The following is a 14,920-nucleotide window of genomic DNA, read 5'->3' as shown; positions in this document are numbered from 1 at the left end:
AGTGTGATAAAAAAGTGTGGCAAATTGGCAAAGTTTCCCAAGTTAAGAATAAATTTTGTGGACCGGATCTTCCATTTTGTGGACCGGATCTTCCAGGCAGGAACCAATCAAAGGACAGGAACCAAGTCAATTGGGTCGGTGGAGTTTGCCCACTGCCCAAGGGATGCAATTACAGTAGCTCATGAAGTAGCTAGGGAGTGTTTTTCTTCACAAATTTCTTGTAATTGGGTAGAGTCTCCTCCTAGCTTTCTTGTTAATCTCTTAGTGAAGATGTAGTCATGTTCTATAATCAATAAAGCTTGCCGTGGTGGCTTTTCCTAAAAAAAAGTCTCTCTAGTCATTTATTATTCTACATATGTGGTGGGTTGAAGATACGGATATGCTATCCGTCTCACCGGAAACTGGCTCTAAATTTAGTCCGAAAATGTGGTTATACAAACTAGAAAACAAACAATTATCGATTTAAAGATCACCATTAGAAGTGTCACAAAAAATGTGGGTTACACCCATAACTAATTGCGGATTGTAGTTTCCCCAACACGAACACCAACAAATATTTATATGCGGCATAGGAGATGGGCGACACATTTGACGGATGAAGATACTCAAATGTTTCAGCTTCTCTTGTACAGCACGAAACGACAGCGGGCTGATTATTTTTCTTCCTTTTTTGCATAATCGCCCATTGCACTAACATCGGACTAGTCGGAAGCATCTCTCGCCGGTGACGGTGAGCCCGCAGCCTGGTCGTCCGGGAAAGCGCGTTCCGTCGTCTCATCGGCTAGTCGTTTTCATGAGGCAGAATGTGCATTTCCATGGTGTGACTCGACGCTATGGGCTTCACCGGTCTCCGTCTCCGTGTTCAAGGCTGTCTCCTGAGACGAGGAGCCGTCGTCAAGCACCAACCCTGCCGTAGAGCAGCATACTACCCTTCCTTGATGCTGACAATTTACAAGATCCCCAGGGGATCACATAATTGCCCTTTTTTTTATCAAGACGCCGTGAGGACATAACTACTTCAGTAGCTTTTTTTTGTGAACGGAAGTTGGGGTCTCCAAGGACCCCCAATCGGGGTGTAAGTGGCAGCGGACGTCCAATGGAAATCACAGATGCTGCTCGCGAAAAAACAATCGAACGGCTTAAAGAGGAAGAAAAACTATTTATAGTTTAAGAAAGAAAACTAGCCGTTTGGGGAATTCTCGTGACCCAAACCGGAGGTAAAACCGGCGTCGCTGGTTCTCTCGTTGGACTGGATCAGCGCACAAACGGCAGGCCGGAATCTGTGCCGGAATGTAACAACGCATAAGGCTAAGACGGTTTCAAACCGGCTACTCGCCAGTTTCAAATCAGCCCGCTGGAGCAATTTTGGTTTCGCCGAAACTGCTTACTGGTATGCCTTTCGGCACCGCTGGTTTCTGGTCGAAATAGCCATAAAGCCCTCAAATTGCAGTTTTCTCGAAAGAACTAAATTTTGACAAAGTTTCGAACTCCGATTAAGATAAAACCAATTTTATTAGAAAGATAATGATGAAGAAAACCGATAAAGACATCCAAACTCCTCATAGACTGTTTTACGTGATTTTAGAGAGGAAGTCTCACATCTATTATTTGCATTTTTTATGTCACTAATATGTGATTGTCACGTGCTAAAAATTTCTCAACAAAGATGTGGCCTCCTCAAATAATAGACACTTTAAAGAAAAATGTGGCAAGTTATAAAATGTATCCTAAAACTGATAGCGGTCCATTTCTATCCGTGCGGCACCCCTGCAAACAAACCAAACCAAACACCTTTTGTGTCCAAAATAAGGGACACCGTTGGAGATGTCCTAAATCTGTGTTTGTGCGTCAAATGTCATTTGGTGGTTGCATGTTGCATATTTATTTCCTACAGAAGATGCTCTTCAGGTGCTTTTGTGGGTTCTGATTGTGTTTTTTTCCTTTGTTGGGATGTACACAGAAAATTAGTCAGCGGTTCTGCTAAAATAACCGCAAATATTCGTCACGTGTTTTGTCCAGGAAACACACATTACTCGTTAAGACAACTGTAGTTCACACAATCATCGCGTTAGCAAAAGTCAGTGCCTATGTGTAATGAGCTAAATAATGATGTAAGATGGCAAAAGCATGCAAATATCCCAAAATGAGCATAGTCTAGTTAACTACAGATCAATCCAGAAATTTAAGGCATGCCTCATTACAGGCCCCATTAACAGCCATCTACCCAAATCGGCTTACTATCCAACTTTCAGCCTTAAGAGTACAATGTTAACTCCCAAATTGAACACTGCAACAAAATATCAACAAAATGACATGAAAAAAGAGCGGGAACACCACAGTTGCCTCCAACGAAACTGGCTGTTATTAGAGGGTGTATTCTTCGTAATGTCAGGCGGCACACGCCGAGAAAATTACAAGTATCAAAAGTGAAACACCTCTATCATGGGTAACTTGTGAGGGCTAAAGGATTTTTGCTCAGCTGCAATCCCAAGTTCAAGTATCAGCACAAAAAATACCACAATTGTTGATCACAATTGTTGATCAGGGGCTCTCGCTGACAGGACCAGACCACGGGCCTGGTTGGTCTCATGGTATGTTCAATATCTTCTTCAGCTTCGCAACAAGCTTCCAGTCATCCAGTGACAACTCATCCTGTGGTAACGATGCTAAAAGAATTAGTAACGAGTGGCCTGGCAACAGTATAAGCAGAGAAACTATAAGCAGGAAACGTTGGACTTGCCCTGTAGTTTGCTTTGAGAAGATCGATAGATCGCCTTGTGATGTGGCTGACAAGCTCATCTTCCATTTCAAAGTGCCTGCCGAAACTCTTCTGCTGCTCATCAGAATTGGTCCCGATAATCTGGTCACACAGCCCAGTGAACAACACATGTCAGGCAAAACGTGATAAATCTGCAAGCATAAAAGGAACCAAGTAGCACAATACAGTACTAACCTTTATAGCCACCTTTTGCCCTTTTGTGGCTGTATCAACTTGCTTGTGATTAATTTCAATAGAGGCAATCTTCCCAATGTCAATAAATTCTTTCGAGGGTATGCAAATAGGCGTCCCGATCTACATGACAAGGGAAAATGACGAATGCATATCTTGAGAAAGACGTAAATAACCATTCAATGACATAGGAGAAAATGTAGCATAATATTCAAGTCTTTGGACATATAGTTCTCCATGTGACAGTTTCTACCTATATTAGTTGATGAGCCTATTGGAATTTGTTCATCTAGGACAGTCAGTTATTAACTACTGTGGAAAACAAACTTAATGTACAACAACATACTCCTAGTAAAAAGGGGTTGAGGAAATATAAAATGTCAGCAACCAGCCAAAATACCTTAGCTATTCCTTCAAGAATATCAACACCCAAAACGATTGGATCCTTCTTGTTGAAGACACAGTTTGGCATAATCTTGAGAACACAGGGGAAAACAGCTTCTTCGGCGCTTTCCTTCTTCTTCTCTTCCTTTACATTCTTAATGTATGCTGTAAACTGGTCAAAAAGGTGGTATATAATATCTGCCACGAAGATCTTCACACCCGACTCTTCTGCAAGATCACGGGCATCGGGCATCACTTTGACATCAAACGCCAAGATAGTTGCGTATTCTTTCTTCCTCTCAAGCATAACACTGGCCTTCATAACATCTTTCTTGTGGACTGGCCCTATGCTGAAATCACAGAAGGGGATATTCACAGCAGGGCTCTTCAAGAACTCAGTGAGAGCTTCCAATGACCCCAGCGTTGATGCTTGCACATATACACCCTCACCACTTTTATCAATCCGGTTCCTAACCCTTGCCATCTCTTCCATTACAGCATCTTTCAGGTCCTCTATATCCTCATCGGGTCGTACCGCATACAGAGCAGTCCCCGCAATTGCATGTTCAAGACCCTGAAAGAGAACACTTGTTAACTTTTCAGGTATATGACTCTGAAGTACCAAAATTATATGAACCCACCTGTGCTGATATTTTAATTCCTTGTGCGGCTCTGATCTTCTTATGGTGAAGGTAGGTGCCCTGAAAAATTGTGGTTCAACGTATTACTCCAACTTGAACTTCAAAAAGTAATAACCAAGAGACGAGATCATGTTAGTGCAAAAGAAATAATGAATGATTATTTACAGGTTTTACGCGTCTTGGTAGGCCTAAGCATGGTAAATTGGTAATAAGTAAAAGGAAGAAATACAGATAGCTACTACCTGACATTGAAATACACAAATATAAAGAAGGAAAAAAAAAACATCATGCCGGTGAAAAGAACAGATGGCATTAAAGTGACACTAATTGACTACTCCCCAGTAGGCACAAAATAAATATCATAAAGTAACTCTCTTGAATATAATGTAAACCTCACAGTAGTAACATAAACAATTGAATGAAAGCTATCACAATAGCACCAAAAGGAGAATGAATCTTTCAGGTAGCAGCATAGTAAACAGCACTATAATGAGTTACACACCTTAACTCGAAGCTCCTTCATCGGGTGTGGTGTTAACAAAGCTCTGATGGTTGTCACAATGGGCCCCTAAATGATAAACAGCGATAACATAAAGAGTATTACATATGATTGGTGATGTACTTGCTTCAGAAATTGCAATTATAGAGCAAAGTGATTTTTACCTGCATACCACACACGACTATTTGATCTCCTTCATGGAGCATACCGTTAACCAGCACAACATCAACTGTAGTGCCATGACCTTCGATGACCTTGACTTCCAGCACAGTACACTGAAACACAATAAGATCATAAGAGTGTGTTCTTCTACAGCGACAAGAATATTAATGCACAGTACACTAACACGATAAGATGATATCATAATAGTTCATTCTTCTACAATGGCAAGTAAATTTATGCCCAGTACCTGGACTTCATCAACAAAAGTAAGCTTTTCTTCCATTGTCTTTTGTGCCCATTGAACCAATAGTAGAAGCAGATCAGGAATGCCTTCACCACTGCACAGAGTAGTGGTTTATATGATTAAGGAAATATGCTATTACTATCATAGTTGCTGTCAGAAATATGAACGAATGAACCAATAAGTTGAATGGTAGATCATGCCTTAATGCACTTGTAGGCACGATGTTAAACGTATCTTCCATCTCCTTGTTCTTGTAGTACAAAGCAGTATTCACACCTTGCATCTTGAATTGTGTCACAATCTGTTGGACAAAGCAGATGCATGTGATTAGAGCAACACCAACTAGGAGTTCTTTTTCTTCATAAAAAGGAGGAAGTTATAATGTCCACACACATCAGTGAGCCTCGTATTGAACTCCATCTTGACATCTTCATTTTGTTGTCGTAAAGCCTTCCCGATAGGAGCATTAGGACAAGGCTTCCAGCCATAGAGACGATCAACCTTCATGCAGTGATAACAACCAAACAAATTAGTGGGTGAACAGTAAGGAAGCCAAAGGTAAAAAGAAAAATCAAAAAGGATAATACCTTGTTCAAAGCAACAATAAATACTGCTTCTCGATCTTTCAAAAGGTTCAGGGATTCAATTGTCTGAGGTTCGAGCCCATGCATAATGTCAACAACCAAAATAGCAATGTCGCATAAACTTGAACCTCTAGAACGCAGATTACTGAAGGACTCGTGGCCTGGAGTATCAATAACAAGCAGGCCTGGAACCTTAAGTGTAGCATCGGCCTTCAATTCCCTTGTTCTCTCCCTAATGTTTTCAGTTGGGAAGTATGTAGCCCCAATCTGTTGAGTAATACCTCCAGCTTCTCCTTCTTGTACATTAGTTCGTCTGATACAATCTAGTAGCTTTGTCTTTCCAGTATCGACATGACCAAGGATGCAACAGATTGGTGAACGAAGGTTGCTATCATTTTTAGTGTCATCGTCTTTAGAAGAAGATCCTTTCTTCCCTTTATTCCTTTTAGTAGTAACTCCATTACTGGGACCAGCATCTTCATTTTCACTCTTTTTGGAGTTTTTATTAACAGGCGGAGCAACATTTTTTACAGCAGGAACTGTAGGCACTGTAACGGGCTTCTCCTCCTTCTCCTCTTCCTCCTCAAAAGCATTTGTCTTTGGCAAATTCACATCGATATCATCCCAGCTCTTTGCATCCCAGTCATCTTCATCTTCCTCCTCTTCTTGTTTCGACTCTTCAGCCTCTTGATCAGGTTCTGTTTTCGTCTCAGATTCCTCGACCTGAGACTGAGATTCCTGATCCACCATGACATACTCTTCTTCGTCAATGTTGGCTTCATTTACCTCTGGCTGTTGTTCTTCAGCTACCTTGAGAGACTCAGAAGCCTTTGTTTGAGTTTTCTTCTTCTTGCTTTCATACTTAGGCTTCTTCTTTATCTCAGGGGCAGCACCATCAGCTACTTGAACTTCACTCTGCTCAAGAAATTGTCTCCTCATGGCTTCTAACCTCTTGGCTTCCTCCTTCTGCTTCCCTGTCAAGAGCTTACCCTCCAGCTTCTTCTTGAGCAGCTTCTCCTTCTCCCTCTCCTTCTTCCTCTTCTTTGCTTCCTCCGCCTTCCTCTCCTCCTCCTCTTTCCTCAGACGCTCCTCCTCCTCTTTCCTCAGACGTTCCTCCTCCTCTTTCTTTTTCCGCTCCTCCGCTTCCTGCCTCTTCGCAAGTGCCTCCTGCATCTCCCGGACGTGCTTTGGGAGCTTCTTCATGTCAACCTTCCCTTTAGGAACCTCCACTTCCTTTTCCTCCTCCTTCTTAACCTCTCCCCCTTTGCTGCTGCCTTCTTCTCCTTCTCCTTTTCCTTCTTCTTCTTTTTCTTCTTGGCTGCAGCGGACTCCACCTCTCCTTCCCCAGCCTTCTGCTCTGCATTGCCATCCTCCTCATCCTCCTTCACTGCTGGAGCGGAAGGTGGCGCCTGGGATGGTTTCTCCTTCTCTGGTGCAGGAGGGCCTTCACCAAGCTCAGCAAGAAGCTTATCTAAATCCTCCTCCTCCTGTGCTGTCCTCCCGCTCTTCTTCTTTTTCTTCTTCGATTTCTTCCCTTCAGCATCATCCACCACCCTGGCGGCAGCAGCCACAGTAACTTCCTCCTGCGCTGCCTTGGGCTCAGGCTCCTCGGCGGGAGCAGGCTGGTCCTCTATCTCTGCGAGGAGCTTGTCAATGTCCTCATCGTCCACAGTAAATCCTCCCTTCTTTTTCTTCTTCTTCGACTTCTTTCCACCGGCATCATCCGCATCAGGGGCAGCCACAGATTCCACACCCTTAGCCTCCTCAGGCTCGGCCTCCTGTGTTGCTGGCTGTGGAGGATCCTCCATCTCAGCCAGGAGCTTGTCGATGTCCTCGTCGTCCACAGTGAACCCGCCCTTCTTTTTCTTCTTCTTTTGCGGCTTCTTGGCCGCCGGCACGGCCAGCTCCTCCTCGTCCTCCTCGGGAGGAGGAGGGGCGGGCTCGTAGTCGTCGTCGTCCTCGTCGGGGGTGGACGGGCGAGCCCCCTTGCCCTTCTTCTTCTTCTTCTTGGCCTTGCTGAAGTCGAAATCGAGGTCGTCGTCCCCGAGATCGGACCTATCGGCCTCCAGCTCGGCGGTGCTGGCGGCAGTGGAGGAGGCGGCGGGGGCCTCGTCCTCGCCGTCCTCGTCCTCCGCGGCCGCGAGGGCGTCGAAGGCGCTCATCCCGCCGCCGGCGCCGCCCTTCTTCTTCTTCTTCTTGCCGGTGAAGACGAGGTTGATCGGCTCGTCCCCGTCCTCATCGGCTACCGGCGGCGGGGGAGCGGCGGGCTCGTAGTCGTCGTCGTCGTCGTGCGCGGCGGACTTGCCGCCCTTCTTGCCCTTCTTGCCGCCCTTCTTGGCCGGCTTCGCCTTCTCCGCGGCGGCCGTCGCGTCGTCGTCCTGCGGGATGGAGTACTGGTCGTCGTCGATGACGACATTCTTCTTGCGCCCCATCGGCGCCCCGTGCGTGGTGTAGGCTAGGGTTTCGGGGTGGGGTGGTGGCGGGGACCGGAATGGGGCGGCGGCGGCGGCGGCGGCGGATGGGGATCGATTGGAGCGAGATGGCGGCGGCGGATGAAAACCCTACTGATGTGCTCGGGACGAGTTTGGGAAGAAAGGAGACGGGGAGATAAAAGACCGTTCTGCCCTTTCATTCTATTTCTTCCTTTATCTTCCTTTGGATGGATTCCCTAGAGTTTGTATCTTGCACGAATTGTGCTTCTCGTGAGAGAGAGAAAATCATAATACATTACAAATTAAATTAGGAAAAAAAGAATCAAATTCCAATTACAAATGTGACCATCACATTTGCTTACTTATACCAGTATTTATCGAAGTTACAAAATCTCGTTATATTTACCACTTATTTAGGAAGATAGAGAAAAATGCGAACGCCAGTGGATACACCACAACAAGTCGTCAAGAGTATGTCAAATTTCATCGAATTCTATCCAAATACATGTAACTATGATGAATTCTACTTAATCGAATGGGTCTAAGTTGTCCATTTGGTCAGCTACACGCTACCATACGAATTATCAGTTACAAGAAACATAATGAATCAGGGAAATATAGTTTAAAAGGCTATATAATTTCTTTGAAAACGCTCTGAAAACATCTGAAGCAAGATAAAAGAGTGTATATCCAGTGAAAATAACATTTAGATTTCGGGCTCCACCCGTCCCAAAGATTCCCCAAGCCTAGGAACTTTATAAAAAATTGTGGACAAAAGATTACATATGCACATGGTTGTTATCCATGTAAATAAATTTTTTTCATGTAACACATGTTTTTATACATGGATACACACAAAAAAAGACATACATGTGGGTTTTGAAATAGCAAATAGTAGGCGTGCTTTACAATTGAAATTCACAATTTTGCCTTTTTATGTAGCTCACATGTTTAATCTTGTTAATGAAAGTTTACACATGTGGATTACATCTATATATACACATAGAATTATTCTTAGATTTTTTTAACACTTTTCAAAGTTTTAATTATTCTTTTCAAAAATTTAGGTTCCGTGAAGACCGGGCTCCGAATTTCCTCACTTGTATACCGGGTATGTACAATCTCCCTCGTAGAACTTAACTAGCTATTTGTAGCAAATTGAAGCTAAATGAGTTCCTATTATCTCGACCTTTTCTACTATATAGTATTGATATGTTAGCCATCTAGAATAATATTACTGATATGTTATTTGTAGACATCTAGAATAATATTATAATTTGTATCAAATTTTGATCAACGAACAATATAAATCGTCCGTGTTGTTGACTGCCACATCGTCCTAAAATAAATCATGGATTGTTACTTTACGAAAATGATATACAGTAACATAAAATTGTAACCAAGGGTTAAAGTATAGCAAAGCTTCTTAGAAGTTGGTAAATATTTTACGAGGACCACGATATAGTAGTTATACGTGGAAATACTCAAATAAAAGATATGAAGAGCATCTAGATAGTACAATGCACATGCACCTCCCCTCACGCGAATTAACTAGTCGCTACAACAAATTATAATTATATATTTTTGTAAATATTAGGATAGTAGCAAATAGACACTTTCAATATTACATATTTGCGATTCCTATATCACAGTACTAGCTTTGCAACAGTATAAAGGTACCCATAAGAAACCAAGCTTGGGATTACACAAAAAGGGAAAATTCGAGCCATTAATAAGGCATAAAAGAAAATATGGAACAAAAAAACATGTGCAACAAGGTAAATTAGGAAATACAATTTTCCAATAACATATAACTTTAGAGAGAGAGCGAGAGGGGTAAGAGAGAATCAATGTACTACGAGAGCTAGAGCTAGAGAGTGACGGGGGAGAAATCAAAGTAAAACGAGAGAGTAAGAGAGAAATCAATGTTCTATCAATTTAGGGCTTGTTTGATTCGTAGGATTACTAGAACACAAGAATAAGAAAACTGCATGATTAGAATGTCATGCCCAATTGAATCCTACATGATTTCGAACTTACATGATTTTTTTAAAGTGGTGTTTGATACAAAGGAAAATCAAAGGAATTGTAACGTGAGTGAGTAGATGAAAATTTTCTCCAAAACATAGTGCAATGCAATCCTATAGAAAAAAAAATCCTACGCAGTTCTAAGAATTCAATTCTATGAATCAGACGGCGCACATAAGAAAAATTCCTAAGGATGAAAATCCTACAAAATTTATGTTGGATTCCTTTTCGTCAAACAAGCCCTTAATCAGGAGAAAGTGTCAATCTTAGACGACAAAGACTTCATAAGTGCCTCACAACCTTTGTGAACATCATTTGTCGCTGGAATAAATCCAATTTTGTGAGACACATGAGACATCTTAAGTAGGTTTTGGTCCCAACTTTGTCGAATTTGAACGAAGATGAAATAAGACTATAAGTTATCCCCTAGTCTGCTAATGTAGGTTGGGTTTGTTAGTTCCGGGAAAGGAATGAAACCAGGTAAATTTCGTCGCAAAATTACAATTAATGGATAAAAATATGGGAAGCTTTCGTAATGAGTTAAATCAGGTGATACAATTTTCTAAAGTATCAAAGCATATCTAGGTGTCAACCCAAAAGTTGACAGCCAGAAACCCCAAACTGCTACATGTACAAGAGCCATGTTTCATCACATCTAGAACCCTGAAATCCCAGGTTCCTGAATCAGACTTGGTATATACATAGTCACAGGTGTTACTGTTTCTTATCTTAAAACCTATCCACTGTCATTGTCGTTAGGTTTTGGGTTCCTATCCACTACTACCATGTGTTGTTATCGTCAGGTCTTGCTCCTGAACCGCCTGTGCACCTTGAGGTCGACCACGAGGACGGTGATGTTGTCCTTGCTCCCCTTCTGGAGAGCAAGCCTGGACAGGTACTCGGCGGCCGCCTGTGCGGCAGGGTCCGGCGAGGCACCGTCGTCGCAGCTTCCTCGGGCGACAGCGGAGGAGGAGGGCGACGATGTGGCGTTCTTCTTGTGCCACAGCAGTATCCGCTTGCGGGCAGCATCACAGACCTCTTCGTTTGATAGCACGTCCCAGAGGCCGTCGCTCGCGAGGATCAGGCACTCGTCGTTTCTTGCACGAGCTACAAGTGTGACCTCGGGGACGGGGATTATGTAAGGCTTCAGGTATCTGTCCCCTGCAAGCAAATTAGTATCAGAAATGTGAGCAGTGGTACATGCAGGAAGCAAATTCAGAAGTTGAGAAGAAAACTGGAGCACATGATTGCAATGAGAGTGAGTGACTATGAAATTGGAGAGAAACATGGCTAGTTAATCAACATGTGAGAAGTGCAAGAATGTGTACCAATGGAGCGCGACATGGCAAGAACGCCGAGAACTCGGTACCCATTCCACTGAATGACCTTGCCGCCGAGGGCCTCGATCCTCGCGTACTCGTCTTCCCGGTTTGGCTGAATCGCAGACAGAAGCGGAGCAACAGTCAGGCATTGTCTATGATCAACTCAAGAACCTAGAGCAAATTGCAGGGCAGTACTGAACAAATGTGAATGATGATAACCCGGAGATGCATGGCTCACCTTGTGATCCAGAGACAGAGGCAATGGCTCCTTGCCCCGGCAGAGCACGGCTCGCGAGTCCCCGCAGTTGGCGACGATGATGTGCGACGAGCAGACCAATGCGACCACCGCCGTCGACCCGACCGCGTCCGGAGCCACGGGCCGCGCGCCGACCTCGGCGTCGACGCGGCAGAAGCAGTCCACGAACGCCTTCTCCCACCGCTTCTTGGCGTCCAGGGAGTTGAAGTCGTCTTCGCCGCACGCGACGCGCTCCTCGGCGGCGCGCAGGTCCTCGGCGAGCGCGACGTGGAGCCTGTCCCGGCAGTAGTGGGCGACCTGGGCGCCGCCGTGGCCGTCGTAGACCGCGAAGAAGTGCGCGGGCAGGCGGAAGGACGCGCGGTCGAGGCCGTCGGCCGCCGCGGCGTCGGCGACCATCCAGAGCGGGACGCGGTGGAAGCGCGGGACGACGGCGGCGGCGTCCTCCATCTCCGGGCGGCGGCCTTGGATGGACTCGAGCCCCCAGCGCGGCGGGGAGTCGAGGGCGAAGACGCTCCTGCCGCCGCAGGTGGGGCTGGAGTCGGTGGCGGCCGCGGGCAGGTCGTCGGAGACGAGCGAGGGCGGGCCCGCGGAGGATGAGGCGGCGGAGGGGGAGAGGAGGCCGTCGAAGTCGGCCGATGCGACGCTGCTGCAGTCGCTGGCGACGGAGCAGGGGCTCCCGCACGCGGACCCTGGGTCGTGCGGCGTGTCCGGGGCGTCGGCGAGGGCGAGCGGCGCCAGCGCGGCGCCTAGGGCGTCCATGGCGGCGAGCGCGCGTGAGCAGGACAAGCCCTCCTAAGCGCGGGGGAGCGACGGGCCGGAGCGGAGGGCCACGGTGGTGGCAGCGGTCGTGGGGAGGTGTGCTGCTGCTGCTGCCGCTTGCTACTCATGGACGGAGACCGAGATGGAGATCGGAGCGAATCTTGTGGTGGGTGGGTGCGCGCACGGGATGTGCCCTGGAGACGAAGCAAATCAGAGCGGAGGAAGGCGACGGACAGAGAGATTGGAGCGTCGCATCGCGCGCGGCCGGCGGTTGGCGTGGTCGCGTCTTGGCCGTCCGTCGACGCGCCGCCGCCGGAGGCTTGAGGCTTCGTGGCGCGACCAGCAGCCGCTCGTGTAGGTGGGCAGAGCGCAACCCGGAGGCTGAGTGCCTCCAACTTTGACTAACATTATTATTTCGCGCGCTAAATGAACGATTCATTAGGACGCCATTATTACTTCCTTTCCATAACATAAAAACGTTTTGGCAAACAAATTTAGTTTGCAAAAACATTTTACATAAAAACAAAGGTCATAACGAATTTTCTTGAATCGATTTTCTTAGTCCACTGCCTACTCTAGACCGACAAATTGTTACAACACTATTAAGTAATTCATACATCTAAATAGCAAATGTATGGATGGACTAGTTTTTTTCCCCTAGAGGTAGATGATATACCTATTTTTTTAATAGAGTTGATTTTTGAAGGCCATTGTGCTAGCGAAACGGCTCAACACTTTGAAGACGAAGAGTCTGTCAGAATATGCTGTCTATTATAGCATGCGGCTACAACAAAATTCAGATACAACACCCTTTTTTATTTCACACCAAAACGCTCGTTTCTGTGTACTATGCAGCAATGCGCATGTCCGATCGACATGGTGTGTAAACAACAGAGAATGTCAAAACAGCTCAAGATTCATTATCCAAAAACAAGGAACAGTTAAGAGATCAAATTCTACTCATACTGTATTTTACTAATAACTAATAAAACCAGCTTTGCGACCAAAAGCATCTAACCATATATCCAGAACAAAATTTATTTTACACAATTATCTCAGGATTTAGGTTCCGCGGCTTCGCGAGAAGTTTTTGACATTTCAGCTCTCTTCGATGTATCGATCATGCATTCCTAAACCACAAAAGACGGGGGAGATGCGTGGACAGCCTCATGAGGCAGATATCATTGTCATGGATACAGCTTTTGAACATCGTTTTTGAAGACATCTATCTATGCTCTTCTCTCTTGGGTGATCATCTTCTCGCCCCATGAGCTCCCCATCTCCAGGATGAGCCTCTTGTCCCATGAGAAGTTCTCCCACTTGATCTTCACATCTGCAAACAAAAATAATTCATTTAAATAACATTCACTAACAGAATGTGTATAGATGTAAAGTTATGGTTAATTACCAGCTTCCTCCAGTGTAATGATAAAAGTTGCCTCGGTAGGGATAGGCTTCTTTCCCATGAGCTGTTCTCCCACTTGTTCTCCACGGCTGCAAACCGATATATAGATCACTTCATCAGCATCGACTAACACAATGTATGGTTATAAAGAAAGGTATAAGCGATGGTTCATTACTAGCTTCCTCCAACTCAGGCATGATGCCAATCTTGATGTCAATCAGCGAAAGACACTGCAAGTCCATCTGGTATAGGGTGATGTCAATCAGCTTTTTCCATTAAGTGGAAGTTATCACATCAAAGAATATACATTAAGCACTTACAAAATGAAACTCACCTGTCGTAAGGTGATGCCCATGGCTTCCAGCCCAACGAAGAAAGAAACATTGTTGATCCTGAATAACCAAAATCGCAAAACAAGATTGGCAAACTGTTATAAGATTGTTGGGAAGGTGTAATGCATGAACAAGAAGTAAAGACAGTTAGGGCACGGAATATAAGCAAAGGTGAATTGTAGAATACCTGAGTGTGCTGTACTGCCACCAGCACCTTTGCCCTGATGGGTTTCACCCTTGGGGTGACATGGGTTTCACCCTTGGGGTGACAGTGAAGAGGAAAATATCAACAACATCACTATAACCTAAACATAAACAATACACTGAGTCACATCATGCTATAGCAACATGACGATGCGGAGAAACGGACATACCTGAGTATGGGCACACAAAGTACTGAACATGGTCGCCAAGTTTTTCGATTAGAAGTATGGAACTTGCGACGGTCGCTGCCACAAAGGCATACACATCTATCAGAAGGTTTCCAGCAGAGAGAAGTGTTTGGCCTTTCTTGATGATGTCTTCAAGGAATGACAAAAACTTCTCTTTTTCCTTGTTCTGCATCTCAATAAACTTCTTCATTCAGCGATCAAGACGCCTCATCATCTTAGTCATTGCTCTTATTTCTTTGCCGGATGGAGGGCGTCTAGGAGAATTCCAGCTACAAAGAAATAAGACAAGAGAGACAAATTATGAATTCTTAAATTGATAAAAATGCAGAGGCACAGTCAAAAATGGGTAACCCATGCACAGTTAACTAAATCCCCACAATTTTGAAATTTCACTAAGCAAACTGATGTAGATGGTAAAATGTCTCACCATGAGAGAATCAAAGAACATAACTCTTACTAAGATACATATGCTATGCATGTCACAAAAAAGATGAAACCAGTTAACAAAATCCCCACGGTTTTGAAATTTC

The 14,920-nt window shown here is 44.9% G+C and overlaps 2 protein-coding genes across 2 annotated transcripts; both read right to left on the bottom strand.

The window, feature by feature from the left end:
• Positions 1–2,539: 2,539 nt before the first annotated feature.
• LOC124706906 (eukaryotic translation initiation factor 5B-like) lies at positions 2,540–7,965 on the bottom strand (the record flags this gene model as incomplete). The annotated part of the gene is given in 12 exon segments (XM_047238580.1): positions 2,540–2,652; positions 2,741–2,860; positions 2,954–3,073; positions 3,351–3,908; positions 3,976–4,035; positions 4,478–4,543; positions 4,639–4,749; positions 4,884–4,974; positions 5,081–5,181; positions 5,274–5,381; positions 5,468–6,712; positions 6,715–7,965. Coding segments are annotated over 12 exon segments (3,828 nt in total). The 5' UTR covers positions 7,897–7,965.
• A 2,585-nt stretch (positions 7,966–10,550) lies between these two features.
• Positions 10,551–12,261, bottom strand: LOC124706907 (protein phosphatase 2C 53-like). Its single transcript, XM_047238581.1, has 3 exons — positions 11,485–12,261; positions 11,253–11,358; positions 10,551–11,085 (listed from the first exon to the last, which is right to left on the bottom strand). Exons 1-3 carry the CDS (start codon positions 12,259–12,261, stop codon positions 10,724–10,726), a joined length of 1,245 nt encoding a protein of 414 aa, XP_047094537.1. The 3' UTR covers positions 10,551–10,723.
• Positions 12,262–14,920: the final 2,659 nt, after the last annotated feature.

This window comes from Lolium rigidum, chromosome 4 (assembly GCF_022539505.1).
Source record: "Lolium rigidum isolate FL_2022 chromosome 4, APGP_CSIRO_Lrig_0.1, whole genome shotgun sequence".
NCBI lineage: Eukaryota > Viridiplantae > Streptophyta > Magnoliopsida > Poales > Poaceae > Lolium > Lolium rigidum.
Note: the sequence above shows the minus strand (reverse complement) of the source record. Positions and strands in the feature narration are given on the sequence as shown.

Coding starts and splice junctions, on each gene's coding strand:
- LOC124706907 (XM_047238581.1), bottom strand. CDS start 12,261: ATGGACGCCCTAGGCGCCGCGCTGGCGCCGCTCGCCCTCGCCGACGCC. Junction 11,359..11,484: donor CTCTGTCTCTGGATCACAAG/GTGAGCCATGCA, acceptor TCTGCGATTCAG/CCAAACCGGGAAGACGAGTA. Junction 11,086..11,252: donor TGCCATGTCGCGCTCCATTG/GTACACATTCTT, acceptor ATTTGCTTGCAG/GGGACAGATACCTGAAGCCT.